This window comes from Epinephelus fuscoguttatus, linkage group LG18 (assembly GCF_011397635.1).
Source record: "Epinephelus fuscoguttatus linkage group LG18, E.fuscoguttatus.final_Chr_v1".
Lineage (NCBI taxonomy): Eukaryota > Metazoa > Chordata > Actinopteri > Perciformes > Serranidae > Epinephelus > Epinephelus fuscoguttatus.
In genome coordinates this window covers 6,999,349-7,017,972 of record NC_064769.1, presented here as the reverse complement: position 1 = coordinate 7,017,972, position 18,624 = coordinate 6,999,349, and the positions used below count along the sequence as shown (strand labels likewise).

At 39.9% G+C, this 18,624-nt stretch overlaps 1 protein-coding gene across 1 annotated transcript in view; it reads right to left on the bottom strand.

The window, feature by feature from the left end:
* Positions 1-18,624, bottom strand: part of dcc (DCC netrin 1 receptor) — a 397,984-nt gene that overhangs the window by 108,770 nt on the left and 270,590 nt on the right. The window contains exons 15-16 of the mRNA XM_049603936.1: positions 16,041-16,235; positions 7,772-7,867 (exon numbers count right to left, since the gene is read on the bottom strand). Coding sequence (XP_049459893.1) covers positions 7,772-7,867; positions 16,041-16,235 — 291 coding nt within the window. The remainder of the gene's footprint in view (positions 1-7,771; positions 7,868-16,040; positions 16,236-18,624) is intronic.

Here is an 18,624-nt window from a genome sequence, read left to right as displayed (position 1 = left end):
AGACAACCATGGTTTAGGAGGCGGAACTGAGAATGGGGACATCATCTTCTGCATAACTAGCTACCTAGCCAAGTTCATAGCTGGTGACATCACTAAAGAATGAAACACACAGTCAGAAGACCACACAAAACTATGGTGAAATGGCGAAAATTACCAACCCAATAGTCCATTGTAAATGTCCATTACAGTTTGCATACCAACTTTCTGCTTCATCTTCATTAATGTGTACAGACAGGGGCAGTATATGAGCATTTTTATGAGGGTCAGGAAACAATACAATCTCTTTCTTTGCTCTTAATGAATTTGAACAAGAATGATAATGATAAAGAATTTTGACAAGTTTCTGGGCAAATTTTTGTTTCTCACTTTGCATGAGAGATTCTGCTGCACTGATTCCCAATGTGCAATTTAAATTTTTGTTTTTGTATTGAATACAGCGAGCCTTGTATGCACTGCTTTGCAGCTAAATCTTGGTTAATTAGCCAATTTCATTCAATCTCCACTTCCCCATGTCATTAAGGTTACAGTGACAGCTAGCTAGCAGACAATGGATCCCCTGCTCTGAACATTCCGGCCAGAAACAAAATATATGTGTTGTTGGTTCCTCTGTGCTGCTCTGCATTAATATGATAGACGTTATTTTTTTTTTTTTATAAAATAGATGTTTCTAATTATTTTGAGATTTTACAATGCAATGTCAGAAAAAAAACAACAATTCAAAAACACCTACTTTCCATGTCCTACCATTTTAAAAGCTTTTAAAAGATTGATTTAAGACACTGTAATACCAATTAGGGCTTAATTTTACATTATTGAATTTAATGCCCTATAATACTAGGATGTGCTGGAACCCTGAAAAAAAATGCAAAAAAACAAACAAACAAAAAATCAACACAAATATTTTCAAATATTTGTATACTGAGGTAGATTTTCAAGACCAAATGTTATTAGACTGATGAACTTTTTTGGGAAGTTGTTAATATATACGTAGAATACTGACATTTATTCAAGTTGGGTTGTACTTATTTGTAAAATTATTTGACATTTTTCAAAATTGTTGGTACTTTGAATTGGAAAATGCATTTATGAACACCATAAATGACTCATGAATCATCATGTGCATTTCTTATTTTTTTGTGGATCTTTCAGGCTTCATCATTGACATTTCAGAAGTGGTTGAATCAACTATTAGCTTGTTTCGACTGTCTGATCATCTAACTGTGTGTGTCACTACCCATCAGACTTCTTTGTGATGATGTCACCATGCACCCAAATCTCAGATATTTGTCTTGATGAGTACAGTGTTATCATTATTAATAGAAATGATGGACAAAACCAGAACATTAGACCTGGATTCACATCCTTAGATCCACCCAAGGAAAAACTGACAACCACTGCAGTTGGTGTGATTTGATTTGCTGTTGAAAAATGGAGCTCTAATATTTCTTTCACACTGATTGTATAATTTAAACCACTTGAATGTTGAACATGTTGTGGTGTTGACTTTCAGCGTGAGTTCATGTGAAGGCAACATCAGTCCTGGGAGATGAAGGAGGCTCGTCCTGTTGTGTCTGCAGTCTAAACGAGACCACTGAGAGAATCAACACTGACATCTAATGTGCTGCTGTTGAAGAGAGATGTACAGCTGCAGGCCAATATAGAGAGAGAGTGAGAGAGATTGATGAAAGAGGTGTTTGGAGCTGCGGGGCGAGCTGCAGCAGGCAGTGTCGTGGTTAAACTGGTCGTCCAGCATCACAATAAAGCTCCAGTCAGGACAGAATACTGATGAGGACGGAGAACACGCCCCCTCCTTCTCCACCAGACTCCTCCTTCTACTCTCTCCTCCTATCTGGTATTTCCTTACTCTCTACATCCCTCGTTCCTCCTTGCTCACTAGTCTTCCTCCCTTCCATATTTTGTTGCACTCCTTCTTTCCTTTCCTCTCTTCCCTTTTTCCTCCTTCCTGTCTTTCTTCTCCCACCTAACTACCTCAATCCCTTCCCCCTTTCCTCAGCTATCCTCTCACCTCTCCATCTTTCCTTTATTCTTCTCCACATTACTTTTCCTTCAGTTGCTCCTCCCCCACTCTTTCTCTCTGCCTCACTTCCTCCCTTCTTTCCTCCTGCATCCTTTCATATAGCTCTTATCCCTCCTCCCATCTCCGTCGTTGTCTCTCTCTGCGGTCCTCCAGTTCTTGATTAAATGGCGGTGTGGTGGTTGGTTGAGGATCAGTTCTGTCTCTGCAGTGTGTGGGCGGCGAGGCGAGGATGAGGCAGTATATTAACGAGGATCCCACCGTTAACGAGCCGTTTTTTAAAGCTCTCGTAAAAAACTCTCCTGCAGCCTGCCACATAAAGTGACGGAGAGTTCAGCCTGTCCCGGCATGACAAGACAGAGAGTGTGTGTGTATCTATGTGTGTGTCTCTGTTGATGACCTTGTCAGAACAGTAATGGGTTTAGTTTCTCTCAGCCCTCGGGGTCTCAGCTTATCAACTCCTGACTGTCACACTACAACTCCATGTAAGACTATATGTCTCTAAGGAACTCCAGATGCTTCTGTGTATGTTTACATAGAGCTCCACATGTTTACATGGTTCTATAGAACTCCATGTATTTCTGAATTTCTACAGAACTCCAGATGTGCATCAAAACTTTGCTGACCAATGAATGTGTCTGTGTATATCTATAGAATTCCAGATGTGATAGTATATTTCTACAGAACAGTAGTACACAGATGTGTGTACGTATCTCTAAAAAATACCAAATGTGTCTTCCTATTTATATAGTACTGCCGACATCTCTTTGTAAGAAATCAAGATTACAAGTACATTGTTTATTTATGTCTGTGTATTCCTATTGAATTCCAAAAATGACTACATATACCTACAGAATTCCAGATGTGTCTACATATCTCCATTTAATTCCAGATGACTACATATCTTTATAAATCTCAAGATGTGTCTGCAAATCACTATAGAAGTTCAGATGTGTCTATATATTTTGATAGAACATGTCTATTGAACTACAGATATGTCAATAATTTCTAAAGAACTCCAGACGTTTTAAGCTATTTCCACAGAACTCCAGGTGTGTTTACATACCTCTGCAGAACTCCACATGTATCTAAACGTCTTTACAACACTTCCTATGTGTTAAAGTATCTCTATAGAATCTCAGATGTGTTAACATATTCTTTTAGAACTCTAAAAGTCTCTGTCTATCTCTGTACAACTCCAGATGTGTCTATGCATACCTGTAGAATTACAGCTGTGTTAATACTCCAGATGTGTCTATCCCTGCAGAATACCAGATGTGTTACAGATACAGATCTCCAGATGTGTCTACAAATCGCTATAGAGATTTGGATAGTATGATAGACCTCCAGATGTGTCTAGATATCTCTTTAGAACTCCTGATGTGCTAACATTTTCTAAAGAACTCCAGGTGTGTTAACATATTTCTACAGAACTCCAGATGTCTCTGTGTATCTCTGTACAACTCCCGGTAGGTTTATTTATCGCTTCATAACTCCAGGTGTCTACATATCTTGATTGAACCCCGGAAATGTCTGCATACAGCGATATAGCTCCAGATGTCTACACATCTCCAAAGAACTCCAGATGCGTCTACATATTCCTATAGAATAGCAGATGTCTTAACACTTAACACAGATGTGTCTACATGTCTCTATAAAACTCCAGATGTGTCTATGTATATGTATGTAGAATTACAAATATTTCTACAGATCTCCCAGTGTGTCTAAATATCTCTGTAGAATCCAGATATGTCTAGATATTTTGACAGAACCCCAGATGGTTTTAGATGTCTTTATAGAACTCCAATTGTGTCTGTACATCTTTATAGAACTCCAGATATGTCCACCTGTCCCTTTGGTAGAATTCAAATGTGTATGCATATCCCTACAGGACCCTGATATGTCTATATATCCCTCTAAAACTCCAGCTGTGTTTACCCATGCCTATAGAACTTCAGATATGTCTATAGTGTTCTAGCAGTGTTACAGCAGTGCGTCTCAGTGACTGGGCCGTGACCTGGGCTGGGTCAGTGCAGTGTTGGCTACCAGGCGACAAAGATGTTATCTGATAACAACCAATCATCCATCCAGCCCCAGTGCAGATTTATAGCCTGTAGAACACTGAGCTAACCAGGAGATCAGCGTACTTTTTTGAAAGTGGAATTAAATGAATTAACTTATTTGAAATGACTTCATCAAAGAACAATGTAAGAAAGCCATATCAGACTCAAAGCAGATTATTTTTATACATCTCTGGACATGTCTGGAGGGAATCTTTTAAAGTAGACTCAGTCTAGTCAGCAGCAGAACTTTAATCCATCTGATACTGTTTAGTCTGATCCCTTTGCTGCTCAGTGTAAACATGGAACCTAACAAACTGCTACAGCAAAAGACCAAAGCTATTTCTTTATAAATCTCGACATGTATATGCGTTTTTAATGTGTCTTTATAAACATCTCTTAAAACTCTATTATGACTGTAGGAGATTCATAAACCTGTGTGACTATAGATGCCTGTGTCTCAGTGTATTTTACTTTCTACATCCCACGCCTCTCTCTGTGTCTCCTCCTCTCTAGTCTCATGCACTCTTTCTCTCCTTGTTCATCTCTTTTGTCTCCGTGCCATCATTCGTTCCTCTTTTTCTGTTTCCCTCCTCTGTCCATGAGCCATCATTAAAGTCCATCAAATCTTTCTGTCTCTCTCTGCCCCCCTCCTGCTGTTTCTCTCTGACTGGGATCTATATCAAACCTTCATCTCCCCTCTCTTGCTCTTCTTCTCCATTGCTTCTTCCTTCCTCCTTTAAAGAAATCTCAATCAAAGACAACAAGTGCAAGTTAAAAATACTCTTTTTTTTCCTTTTTTTTTTTAATTTCTGAGAGGAAGAAAATAGAAGCACCATAAAAACATGCTGTGATGAAGGTTAAGAAACTGAGGTGAGTGAAGTGGTCTGTGCTGCTGGTTTTTCCGGTGACTATCATCACATCAAACCTCAGAAATGTGGCATTTATATGAGAGTAATAAAGGATTTATGTCAGCCACAGGCTGCTGGGTGAGCAGAGGAGGGCCGGCTGTTTAATTCATAAGATGAAACTTGGCTGAGAGTTGGATGCATTTCATTTATCTCACTTCTACAGCCCATCTTCTGCAGGAGAAGCTAATGAGTCTCTCACTCACAGACACACAAATACATACAGTAATGAGTGCAAGCCATCACGCGCACTATATATAAACAGATACATACACACCTACAGTTCATACGTGTTACACACACACAGAGACGGCTGTGACTGATGTGTGAACATTTTCCTCAGGATGAATATTTCAGGAGTCAGTGCTGTTGGATTCAGACTGAGGCCTTACTGCCAGACTGTCACTTTTCCTCCAAATCCTTGTGAATCACAACCACATGTACAAACTTTCTAAAGTCCTCATCAATATCAACTCAAACACAGCTAGAAGAGATTGCATAGATTGAGTCCCCAAAACCAAGACATCTATATTTAGGAAACCAGCTACCACGACTGCTAATACTGCTGTTACTGCTGCTGTTCCTGCAACTGTTTCTTAAAGTGAAGATGAAATGGTATTTTAAGATTTTCTAGCTCCAGAATTGTGATGAATTTCCAAGTGAAACAGGATAGGCAGGTGGGACATAAGTTAGGAGGAATCTGATTTGATCACTTCAAAGTGGGAGTCATAACTGTGAGGCCCCGACGATGTAATGCAGATGAGACAGTAGCATCTGGGAGAGAGAGACGAAATCCATCGTATGCTCCGTGTAACGTTAGTTGCTGAAGCAGTCCACTGTAAAATGCCTTGGGCATAATCTGGAGCTGCCACAGATAACACTTTCCTTGAGTGAATAAATTCTAGCCCGCAGCCTATAATCACAGTATGCCCAATGTGGGCATGCTGTTGCTAGCTAGCTAATTTAATCATAGCTCTGTGCGTCTAAAAGTTGCAGACTGAGTGAAGGGTGGATGTCATGATATTATTGGTTGAAACTGGTTGTCACTAGTTTGTGTAAGAACATGTGATTATTTGTTTAACAAGGAGAACACATGATTTTGACATAAAAATACAAAGAAATACCTTTTTTGGCATATATGTTAAATAGGTGCACAATATGGCAGAAGATGTGGTCTAAAGCCCTGTTTCCACCAAACACTTTCAGTATGGTACCCTTGGAACCAAAAGTAACCCTTCGGACATGGTACCTACTGTAGACCCTAGGTCTGTTTGCAAACCACGAGCAGTACTCTTAAATGTGGGCAGGGCTGTTGTCATTCACTGCTCCATCCAGCTTATTGTATTTCTTATTGGCTTAAAAGGGTTGCCACTAGTCTACTACTATAGCAGCTAGAGCCTCTACAGTTACTGCAAGGACAGCTGCTATTGCTACTGTTGTCGTGTCACTGGCATTAAATCGCACATCGCACATTATGCTATAGCTACTGCTAAATGCTAATTGTAACTGCACCAGGCTATCTTGTGAAGCTGTAGTAGAAGAAGTTCTGTTGAGCACCATATTTACATACACTGATGCCCCTACCATTCATGTGGGCATTGCATATTGCATCTTGTGGATGTGTAGCATTCATCTCTGAGGGTGTGTACAACCAACACTCCAATTGGACGCAGGACACACGAGGCAGCCACCAAAGGCATGCAAACACTTACTTCAAAGCTAGTACACTGCATCTCCAGTTAAATTCCCTTAGGAGTGTTCTGATCCCATCCTGTGTCCAAGTGCACCACGCTCGCTGCACTGGACTGGGTGCACTTGACACACAGTAGTAGAGCCCGCAGTGTCCTCTTGCTGCACAGAGCAGCAACTTACCCTCAACTTGTGGAGGTAAAGAGATAAAAAGAAATGCTCTGTGCTGAAATAGTACTAACAGCTGCTGATCCTGAGGACAGACAGGATGGACATCTGAAACATGATGCATCATTTATAACATGTTGAATAAAACATTGCGTAGTAATGGTAATCAGCTCACACTTTCTTCCTGTATCTTTGAGAAATTTTCTTTTCAGCTTTCACCAGCAGCTGAGCTTGTTGCAGGATTAAATAACATCAATCATGTTGTTTATCCTGCTGTTTCATTACTTCCACACAAGTTTCAGATTTGTTGGCTGTATATTCCAAACATTAACTTGCATGTAAGCTGTTAGGTCTAACAGTCAATGTGTGAGAGCTGGTAGCCCTGGGTAACACAGCCGATACCGCTACTGCTACTTTGCCCACCATATGCTAAGTACAACTACTACTGTTACTACTGCTAGTGGGCACACTGCTTCTAATACTTCTTTCACTTTAACTGCTACTATTGCTGCTTCTACGATTTTTAAAACTGCTTCTGATGGTGCCAATGCTAGGACTGTTTTTACTGCTGCTACTGTTCTTCTACTACTATTAATGCTACTGCTATGCCTAATACTAATACTGCTACTACAAGTACAATGTGATTGTATTGATACTGCTGATATTAGTACTATGTTACATTACTGTCACTGTTAATGAAAGTACTGTGGTCACATCCCCATCACACTCACAGCAGTCACAACACACTCTTGTCTTTCAGTTCGATATAATAAAGCTGACATAACCATCATGTTCTACACTGATACGTAGCATGTTGTTATATCAGCTACACACATATCCTATTGCATGTGAACACATCACCAGTGTACTGTAAACATGAGATTACTGTGATTATCAGTGTGTGATTGTACCTGTCAGAGATCGAGTGACAGCGCTCTCATACAGAGGGACTCCCTCTCCTGCGTTATTGAACGCCTTCAGGGAAATCACGTAGTGCGAGCTCGGCTCTGAGAGAGACAGAGAAAGACAGACAGACAGAGAGAGAGAGAGAGAGATGGGGAGACAGAGAGAAAGATGAAGAGTTATTTTAAAACACATTCGGAAAAGAAACAAAACAAAAACATAATACGCTGTCATAATAAGTTGCAATTTTTGAGATCATTTGCTTTTTAGTTATCTATTTCTTTCCAACTTTTCTTTGTCAGGAATTCAATTCAATTCCATAGAACTTGATTTATGCTGAAGGTTATTCTTGTGCCAGAGAATGCTTCACAATTACAATAATGCAAATTAACATTGCAGTGGGTTCCCTGGGTCTGGGACTCAGACTGGGCCCAGTATTTAAGAAAGTATTAAGTATCAGTCAAAATATTAAAACTATACAAGATATGTGTTTAAGGAGTAACAAGCAAAAATCAGTGCCTCATGGAGTAACAATAGAAATAAGATAAGTACAATTGTTACTAAAAATGAACTAAAATTGTGGAAAAATGCATATTGCCCCTGATAATCAACGTTTTATTGTATGTAACAATGATAAGCAGTATTGCGCATGATTTTGAGAAAATTATATTGCAAGACACTGACAAGTGATCGTGATATTGAAAAGTAATACTGCACATGATGTTGTGGAAATACTGCAATAGAAATTGAAAAGTGGTAATGTACCTAATGTACCTTTACGTAATGTAGGTAATTACTGTTGTCGGTGTCCTTTGTTTCAGCTCACCTCCCTACAGATGGGGGACCATTTATAAAGCTATATACAGCATTAGTCTCACACAAGGAGAGGAGATGCATTGCATCAGATTTGGCTCTGGGCTAATTTCCATTTGTAGACTCTGGGCAGGTAGACACAAACACTAATTCAAGTTTAAAACCAATGCCCTCTCATTCCAAGTCGTCAAATACCAATGCTTTCTTGGGTCTTCCGTGTGTGATGTCTCTGTGACTTTTAGCCTCTGTATGTGATGCACACCTGTCCCCTGGGTGGAACTAGTAACAGGTGGTTAAAGTAATCAAATGGTGTCACATGAACCCCGAAACATATCGTTATCATGTCAAAACGACAAAAGCTCTTAGGTGCCCACTCAACTACCATGACACTACTGAGAGAAGTGTTTGTGGAGAGAAAGAACATGAAAAAATAAGAAAACAACAACAAATCCATATTGATTTCGGCAGGAGGAGAGCTAGTTTTCATTACCTCTCAGCAGCTGGGGGCCGCAACGAACAGCTCACGGAGGTTGCATTGATTTACATTGTAAAGTGTTCAAGCTCTTACTCAGTAAAAAAGAGTATTGAGTGAAAATAAATTATAAAGTTCTCATGATGTGTTCAATGTAATCTCGTCAAATGTAGTTTTTGGTGAGAAACTTAAATAAATCCAGCTGAAAATTTGTTAATATTAACACAGGATAATAGACATCAGAGAGGGAATTATGATGTATCTTATATAGTAAAAAGGCTTTTTGCTTATTTTTTTAAAGATGTGAAAGAAGGTTATGTTAAAAGTAGTTTCATACATGTGTATTATTAATTTTGTGCTCATTCAAAGGGAGTGTAATGAATGACTTTAGAACTGTTCATTTATTTTTTCATAATGTAGATTTCTGTGTTTCCTGTCACAAAGAAAGAAGAAAGAATAAATAACAAAAAACAAAAGAAACACCAAGCTTTGGGTCATTGTTGGTATCAGTAACCGCCCAGAATTTCAAAATCGGTGCAGCCCTAGTTCAATTAGAAAATGTATTTGTACTTTTATTATTATTTTACAATATAATATACTATTCTAAGTTCATTTGTATTTTTTTTTTTTTACTGATTATTGTTTTATATGATTATTATAACACATGTACAACATGTTACTGAAAGCAAATTAGCACATATTTTTTATCAGATTTTTTATTGTTAGCTGGGCTGTTGATTTGTATTTTGGTCCTGCTGAGCTGGTGGGGCGCGCCAGAGGGAGGCTCACCTAGGGCACCAAATGTGCTAGGACCGCCACTGCTAAAGGTAATCATAAATATAAAAAACATACAGAATATACAAATATTAATCATTACATCCAACACTATGCAATCTGCCTTTGCAGATTGTGCAAGAGCTTCTTTTGGGGCAATACATATTCATTTAAATGTTATGTCAATAAAGTAAGTGGAGAAAACTGAAACAAAGGTAAAGGGTTAGCCCAGGGTTAATTTCTCATATCAGTTACAAAATGATAACATGTATTGGCTTGTTAACACTGGAATCATAATTTTACCCAGAAAAAGACAATCTGATTGGATATGTATAAACAGTAATACAGGGTTCCTACACATTTGGAATTTCAAAATTCCATTCTTTTCCATACCTTAATTTCCAGACTTCTCAGCGTCCCCCCCCGAGAATATGCGACATCCGAGTAAATATATCAGTGTATCATATTTCACATCATGTTTAATTATTCTTAATAAGCGATTGTAGCCAAGTACAATAATGGCATGCAAATAAAAACTCAGGTAAGTTCAATGTCTGGGCTGAGGCAAAAAGGTTGGGACTCTGGGTGCAAGCGATGCCATAATGAGACGTCAGTGTTTTTTCCTTTCATGTGGCTCAGAATCGCCTTCTCACTCCATGTTGGCGATGTCACACAAAGCTTGCATCTAGCTCTGTGTGTAAATTGGGAATCCTTGGCCAACCAGTATTTATATACGGTATTGTCAAGCCATCCATCCAAAAACTTTCATCTACCCATTGTGAACCATGTGAAACTCGTTTTCTTGTCGAAGGTGCAGTGTTGGAGTGAAACTTGATACCTGGAGGGCTGGAGGAGGGTCATGGGGCAGCGGACTGGACATACCACTTGTCAATCAGGTAAAAGAGGCGGTATGTTTTCTGAGACGTTTGCTCTCACACAAACTGTGCTTGGCCCGGCATAAAACACGATCCGGATTGATTAAATTATTTTTGGAAATACCTAATTTTCTATTTTAGAAAACAGTATTTTAGAACAGTGGTAATAGTCTGGAAACATAAATATTTTTCTATACTTTATTTTTCATTTTCCATACTTTTTAATACCTGGAAATTGATCAAATTTATTTCCATACTTTTCCATACTTTCCATACTTGTGTAGGAACCCTGGTAATAAGTAAATCTGGTAGATGACTGTGGTTCAGGTTAAAGAATCTACTTTTATCTGCTTTGGCAGTGAAACAGCGAAAGTGGTTTCCTCCAGGTTTAAATGACATGATTTTGCTTCCTGAGTCCTGACCTGACATGTACCTGAAGACACGGTGACTGCAGTTATATGAAGTGATTGTCATGCAGCTGCTGGTGCTGCTGCCGCTCGTCGCTCTTGATGTGATGATGCCGCATGTTCCCTCCATGTAGCGTCAAACCCTTGCATCAGTTAAACAAACACGCCTGCTCTGCTCCCCAGACGCCTCACCGCATGAATTAATGATCACTATGAATTATAAATGTCGTGTACATATGTGCACTCGCTCCCATGTGTGCATGCAACACGACGGCTGGATTTTATTTTTTCATTACTCCTCCATTATAGGACCTGAGGCGGGAATTTTCATCCCGCGTATAAAAACTCACCCAATTTGTTATTGTCTTCTTTGGCATGCAGATTGCTTGTTGTGGTCGCTGGGGAGGATGTTTTCTCTTATTCTTCCTTTCACAATTAGATTTCCACCTCAAGCAGCTTTCTTATTAAATTCTTTTAAATTATTGATTGTAATTAAATGGGGATTTCATCATCATAATGAATAAGTGGAACAGGGAGGCACTGTGTCAATATTGGCACTTTGTTGTCGGCAGGAGCGGCTGGAATTATGAGGGGTGGGAAATATTAAATATTTGGTGTTGATAAGTACATAGGAAATGTAAATTCATGAAATGATGCATTATTTTGGTGAGAAAAAGCTTTTGGCTCTTATGGAAAATATATATCAGTGATTTATCTTCTGCTCATTACTCCCAGACCTCCACCTCTCCCTTTCTCTGCAGGTGTCTCTGGCTCTGGGGTCTGCCACTGTGACATAAGAGGTGTCTGACACTACTGTCCTGTTTGCCCTTTAGCAGGGCACTGAGCACATACAGCACATTTTAAATTCACAGTGAGGTGGCCACCTGCTGAAGGACAGTCTACTGAAGTAAGTCAGATCAGGTCACATAACTTCTGCTCTCACATGCTGTTTAACTTTAAATTTGCTGCAGTTCCTTAAACTGAGAACTGGGCATGGCCCATATCGGCTTCTTTGAGACCAACATGACTGAGTATGATGATGTTGTTCTTAATTTAGTCCCGACCCTCAAACACTGACTGGCCAATCAAAACATAGCATCGGCCAGCTCTGACAAGGGTCCGACAACCACACAGCTGTGCTGCATAGACTCTGATGCAGTCCTTTCAGATTGTCTTCATTTTCAGGCTGAGTTTGTGGATTTTGAGCTGAATGTGGTGCCTGGGGTACATGTAATAATGAAACTAGTTACCTAGAGAGGTCGGAAGGTGCTACAACATCATATTTCTTCTCCATTCCAAAACCAAAATCAAACCCTTAAAGGTGTAGGGTCAGCTAGCTCGCTAAGAGCAAACCATATACCATCAGCACCAGTGTTGGGGGTAACATGTTACAAAAGGAACATGTTACAGTAATCTATTACATTTTAGCAGTAACATGGTAATTTAATGCATTACCAACAGGATTTCGGGTAATATGATTATGATTATTATTAATATGATGATCCACAACAACTTCTGCCAGTGCACCACCAAAAAAAAATATCCTCTGAAGGTTATTGAGTCTTGTCATGTCTTCATACGCTACATTATAGAAAGGTGCTGATGATCGGCACATCTGGGTCATGGTGTACTATGTGTTATCATGTTCATATGTCTCCATTAATATACCTGCAACGTGTACAATGTATTCCGTCCTGCTATTGCATCCTAAGGCTGCTTGAAAGCAGCAGGGATAAGGAGCTGGCCTCCACTTTGCTTTAGACTAGTCCGGTTGATCAGCATATCTGGGTGATGTTACTATATGTAACCACTGTATGTGAATGCATGGATGGGTCAGACCTACACAGCACTGGATTTGAAATGAACTGTCATAAACCTGAACTTCTGTGCTTTGATTACCTGCTGTGAAACAGCATGACCCTCATCCATTTAAAATCAACATTAATTCTTCTGAGGTCATTTTGGTCAAAGTAATGCCAGAGTAGCATATTACTCTGCACAGAGAGTAATATTCTGAAGTAACCTATTACTTTCAAATGAAGGCAACTAATAATATGTTTTATATGAGATTTTGAGAGTAACTTGCCCAGCACTGATCTGCACACACTGCAATGACATACAGCTAGTTGAATATCAGCAAAGTTTCCCTTAATATTAATTATCTCCTGTCTCGATGACCAGTGATGTGGTGGTTCACTTTTATACCGTCATCTGTCTATAGTTCGGCTTTGGCTTCTAACTATCTTTTAAACCTGCTTTTGCTGCTCAGTCAGTTTGACATTCTGGATATATCCTTCCAACACATATTGTAGACCCCTCTGTCTGCTTCTCTCTGAAATCGCTTTTTCGTTTCCCAAAAATTTAATAATATTTCTTCTACGTAGAGAGTGAAGTTAGTTACAGTGTGGGCTCCATGTTAGCTTTGACAGCTTGACAGACTATTACAAAGGGGTGGGGCTTAGCGAAGAGTCAGTTTGGTCATATTAGCAACCTGGGGCAGTTAATTTTCCACATTTACAGAAATACATTATTTGCAGTATTTTCAGACTTATTAAAGCTACAGTTGGTAACTTTTATAAAGATAACTTTTGCTATATTTGCTGATACTGTATCCACACAGCAGTACATGGAACAAATAGTCTGTAAAAAAACATCAGGCTCCTCTGCCTCCTTGTAGTGCATCTAATGGCATTTGCTGGAATCTACAGTAGCTGTTGGAAAACAACCAATCAGAATCTGTAAAGCAGCTGTCAATCATGTCAATCACTGCTCATTAACTGCGGTCAAACTGTTAAACTAGACAATGCTGATCAAATGAAAATGAGAAATGGGAATGTTTGCTCTGGCCAGTGGGTGGCGCTTTGTTTTTTGGCAGTATCCCAAATGGTGACTAGGTCACAAACTTTCTCATTTTATAGTTAACTAAGATTTTATAGTTACTAAAATATGTTTCTGAAAACATCTGTGGTGAGAAATATACAATGTGGTAAAAGAATCTTGATCAGCGTTGCCTAGTTTGACAGTTCACGACCACAGTTCACGAGCAGTGATTGGCATGACTGACAGCAGCCTTAGTACACATGCCCCGTCTTTAACTGCCTGGAAAACAAGAGGTCCGGAGCTGGGGGCTACTTTTGTGCATCTTTTGTGCCAGCTTTCAAGAGCCTGGGGGCAGGTTGTGTCTGAGGTCTTTTTCAATATATATCATTTTTAGTATGCATGTAGACCAGCGACATTCCCATGCTGGCACACAGCAAATGCTTCCTCACAACAAGAAGGGAGGGGGAGGAAGAGCGGAGAGGTAGAGCGCAGGTAGAAAGAGAAAGTAACATGGCGGCGAAGCGGCTGAGACACAGTTCAGAAGTGGATCCTACCACATAGGTTACTATGTACGGTGTGTGGTGACTGGCAAGTGTTACTCTGTGTACACGGTGTGTGGAGAGTGTTACTCTGTGTACATGGAAGTACCGCCGGCTTATTAGTTGTAATAACGCATTATCTACTGGGAGGCGACAGAAGTTACGCAGTATAGCTTTAAGCTCTTAAGGCAAATGCAACATATCAACCACACTCTGTCTCTAATTGCTCTCCTGAGAATTTAGCATCTACTCGTAACACATAAAAAGGTTAAATACGATTACCTTGTTTCTGCACAGTCAGAAGTGTCTGGAGAGTTAATTCAATGATTTCTATCCATCAGACACGCCTCCTGGTGTAACCTAGTTAGCTAGCTAGCGGTACAGTTAACATTACTACAACAGATGACCTCTTCATGGTCATGTTTTTAAACTAATTTCACATTTAAATGTTTTTGTAACATCTTCATGAAATTTTTCTGTTTGAACTGCAGCTAGGTTAGCAGTTTCCCTCGATACAGTGCTGAGATGACGATTTTTTTTTTTGTTAGCCTGACCTGGATTTTTCCATTGGATTACTGCAGAAAAAAAGCTCTGCGGCAAACAAAGGTTTATGATACTTACACATTTTGTTCAGCAAGATGATCTTCACAAATGAACACCACTTTTATCATTATTGAAGTGTAAATACTTAAATATAAACCAACTAAACCATGGTCACACGACTTTAATGTCACCACCACAATGAGGCTGTAAAGCTGTGCTCGGTGTGGTGGCGCTCTGTAGTCTCATTTAGCCACTTGTTAGCAACTACCTTTTTCAAGACACATAGAAATCTTTAAAATTCACAGTGGGGTATTTACTGACGTATTTTATGTTGTAGGACAAAACATGAAAGTCTTTTAAGCAAGTTCACACACACCTTATTTCAGGCATCTAACCCATTAAAAAAAACCCACTGACTTCAAGAAAAAGGAACCAGAGGTACAACAATGCTCACTCATTTGCATGTTTTAGGGCTCATTCCTGCTTGCCTGTGCCCAGACCTCAAAATTCACCTACTCCAAAGGATGACTGATCTGTCTGGTATCGTGACATGAAACAGCAGTTTCTTGGTTGAAATAAAACAACAATCAATGAGCTCCACAGATGCACTACAAATAGCCAATCAGTGTCACTGGAGGAACGAATGCCTTTGTCAGGCTGTTGTCAAGTGGTGTGCCACATCCAATGAGGAGTAATAACAACAATGGCGTGTGCAATAGATTTGATAGATGCTGCTATCTTCTAAACTTGGTTTTGCTCCACTTTAAAAACTCAGCTAAACAGGCATGTGGTGACACATCAGTATGGACTTATAATGACGTTAGACTGAGGTGGATACATTTGTCTCTAGTGATTGGTTTGGGAAATCTAATCCCCCTTCCCCTACAGATATCAGTTAGAGTGGAAGCAATGTCAGACTGAAGATGGAAACAGAGCGTAATGAGTTGACAATTCTGTCCAATAATAGTCAACATTCCTGCAGCACTGCATAGCTTAGCACACCATCACCATTATCACCTCCCTCCCCTCCTCACCAAGGTTTTCGATGGAGTAGTATCTCTGCTTGCTGTCCACTCGGACCGTCTCGGCATAGGGACTCCCCACTCCGTAGCCGATGATGTAGCCTCGAACTAGGATGTTTGGGCTGAGCGGCGGAGTCCAGGACATGATGATGCTGTTGGGCAGTGGCCTGACGTGCAGAGAGCTGGGCTGGTCGGGCACCTGACTCTCTGCAAGAACACAAACAATGTAATGTCACACCAAAAGAAGAAGACAACATAAAGGGGGTGGACCTCAGTACATCTATAGTCCTGGCTGCGACCCTGACCTCCACCAGCGACAGCTCTAAAGCTCACCCTGTTAGCAGCAGCAGTAGCAGGTACTCGAAGCAGCCTTGGCTAACAGATGCTAACACTGTTTGCTGTGTATTAAGCCCTAATGAGCCCTGACACTTTGTGTTATCTTTCAGCATCAGGTTGGATCAGATTAGCATGCTCTCAGTCCTCGGGGGAGACGCTTCATATCACTTTATTGAGTGATAATCCATTGAAATCAGATTTCCGTCTCCCTCTGTCCCGGCCTGGAAACACAGTTAGCATGGATGTTTTTATTTATTTATATATTTTTCTTTTATCTCAGCTGCTTCCTGCTGACCAGGACACCCTCCTCCTGAGATTCAGCCTGAGGTCAACTTTTCTAATTATCCTGCTAGAAATTATTAGGTGACCAAACCCAAGAGCTGCCAGCCGGTCTGCCTCTCTCTCTCTGCCTCTCTTTCTTTCTTTCTTTCTTTCTTTCGTCACTTTCTTTGTTGTAGAAAACCATCTTCTTTGGTAAAATTGACTGTGTGATAATCACTGCCATGGCTCCCTGTCCTCTATGCTTAAGAATATGTCATTTACAATACTGACATTCTGACCTGATGGTGGCAGTGGGAGTTTTCATACAACTTCTCAATAAAACCTTATAAGTCATGTTTTTCTTTCATTTCTTTCTTTCCTCGTAAACAATATTAACCATTAATGTTAGGTAACAATTTAAACCCCTCTCTTTAGCATTCATGATCATTTCACAAACATTAAAAAAAGGAAGATTTCTACCACATTACAATGGACTTGTTTGCAGCTGTAAAACATTTTAACAATTATAACCTCCCAAATGAAGACATTTTATATTATTACAATTGTGTTTTACTATGTTATTCATGCAGCAGCCGCCCGAGCTGGTCAACAATGTCATTATGTTGTGCTGTTGGGCGACCAAAATTAAACCACTGATGCCTACGTCAATTAGACGTTGAACACTTGCAACAGGTGATGGTGATATTTTGTTGGTTTTAAGTTGTGTTGTTGAATAACAAAATCTAGCACCTTAACATCTCATGTTAATGCTATCTTGATGTAGAATAATGACATTTTGTTGTGACGTATGGACAGCAAAACTGAGCATCTGCAAAACATGTTAACCTCCAAACAACGTGAAGTTCTAAAGTCATTAGACATTTAAAATATCCACAACCTGATATTTATTCCAACCAAAATTTAACTACCGTTCTACACAGCAGTCAAATTTCTCCTCCAATATCATTGAAAACTGGTGCTTTGTCAGTGACTTCCGGTGTTAGACACTGACAAAAAAAAAGCCATCCTTTCATGTCAGCATGTTGCAGTTGTTGTGTAATGGCGCCCTGTAGCATCAGGGGGAGATGCAGCGGGACAACAACGAAACAACCACCAACTTTCACCTGGGAAGCAGGTGTAAGGCCGAAGCCTGTTCTTTTTTCCTCAACACAACCACATGCTTTTGTTGCCTAAACCTAACCATGTGTGTGTATAGGCAAAACCTGACCATGTGCGTTTATTGTTTAAGGAAAAACAAAAAAACAAAAAATTAATTCACAGTGTTCACAGGAATGCCTCTGTTGCAAGGAATGGGACCGGTTGCAGCCTTATTTTCAAGGTCTGGATGTGACCGAGGACGAGACACCTCCACCTGGAGCAGCATCCAGCTGGGTTTTATGTAGTGCTCGCGAGATTTCAGGCACGGTATGAGATCGCTGCTTGTTCTTGCGATATTTTGGCTGAGCTTTGGAAAGCAGAGCTAAATGGTAAACAACAAACATGGCACCACACCGGTAAGGTAAGACAACATGTTTACATGTCATTTTCTATATGTTCTCTGACATTTATCCTAACGATATGAGGCGGTCTTTGTGGAGAAAAAGCTTGTTTAGTGGACTAACTTTGCACTTGAAGTATGCCCGTTCACTTACGTTTTAACAGGTCTGACGCTACGGCTGTATCTAGGCTAACGGCTAACTATTATTGTTATGTCACTAGTCACTTGAAACAAATTTAGGACGATAGGAGACAGGTTGAAATAAACCGAAATTTCCCTTTAATGGGGAGTTTAAGTAAAGTTACTTCTTTTACTTGTTTTTATAATATCTCTTATTAGTTGTCTTCTTTATGATACACAGAAATTTCATGTAAAAGCAAGACATTCATTCATTCATTCATTCATCTTCTAACCGCTTCATCCTCTTGAGGGTCGCGGGGGGGCTGGAGCCTATCCCAGCTGACATCGGGTGAGAGGCAGGGTACACCCTGGACAGGTTGC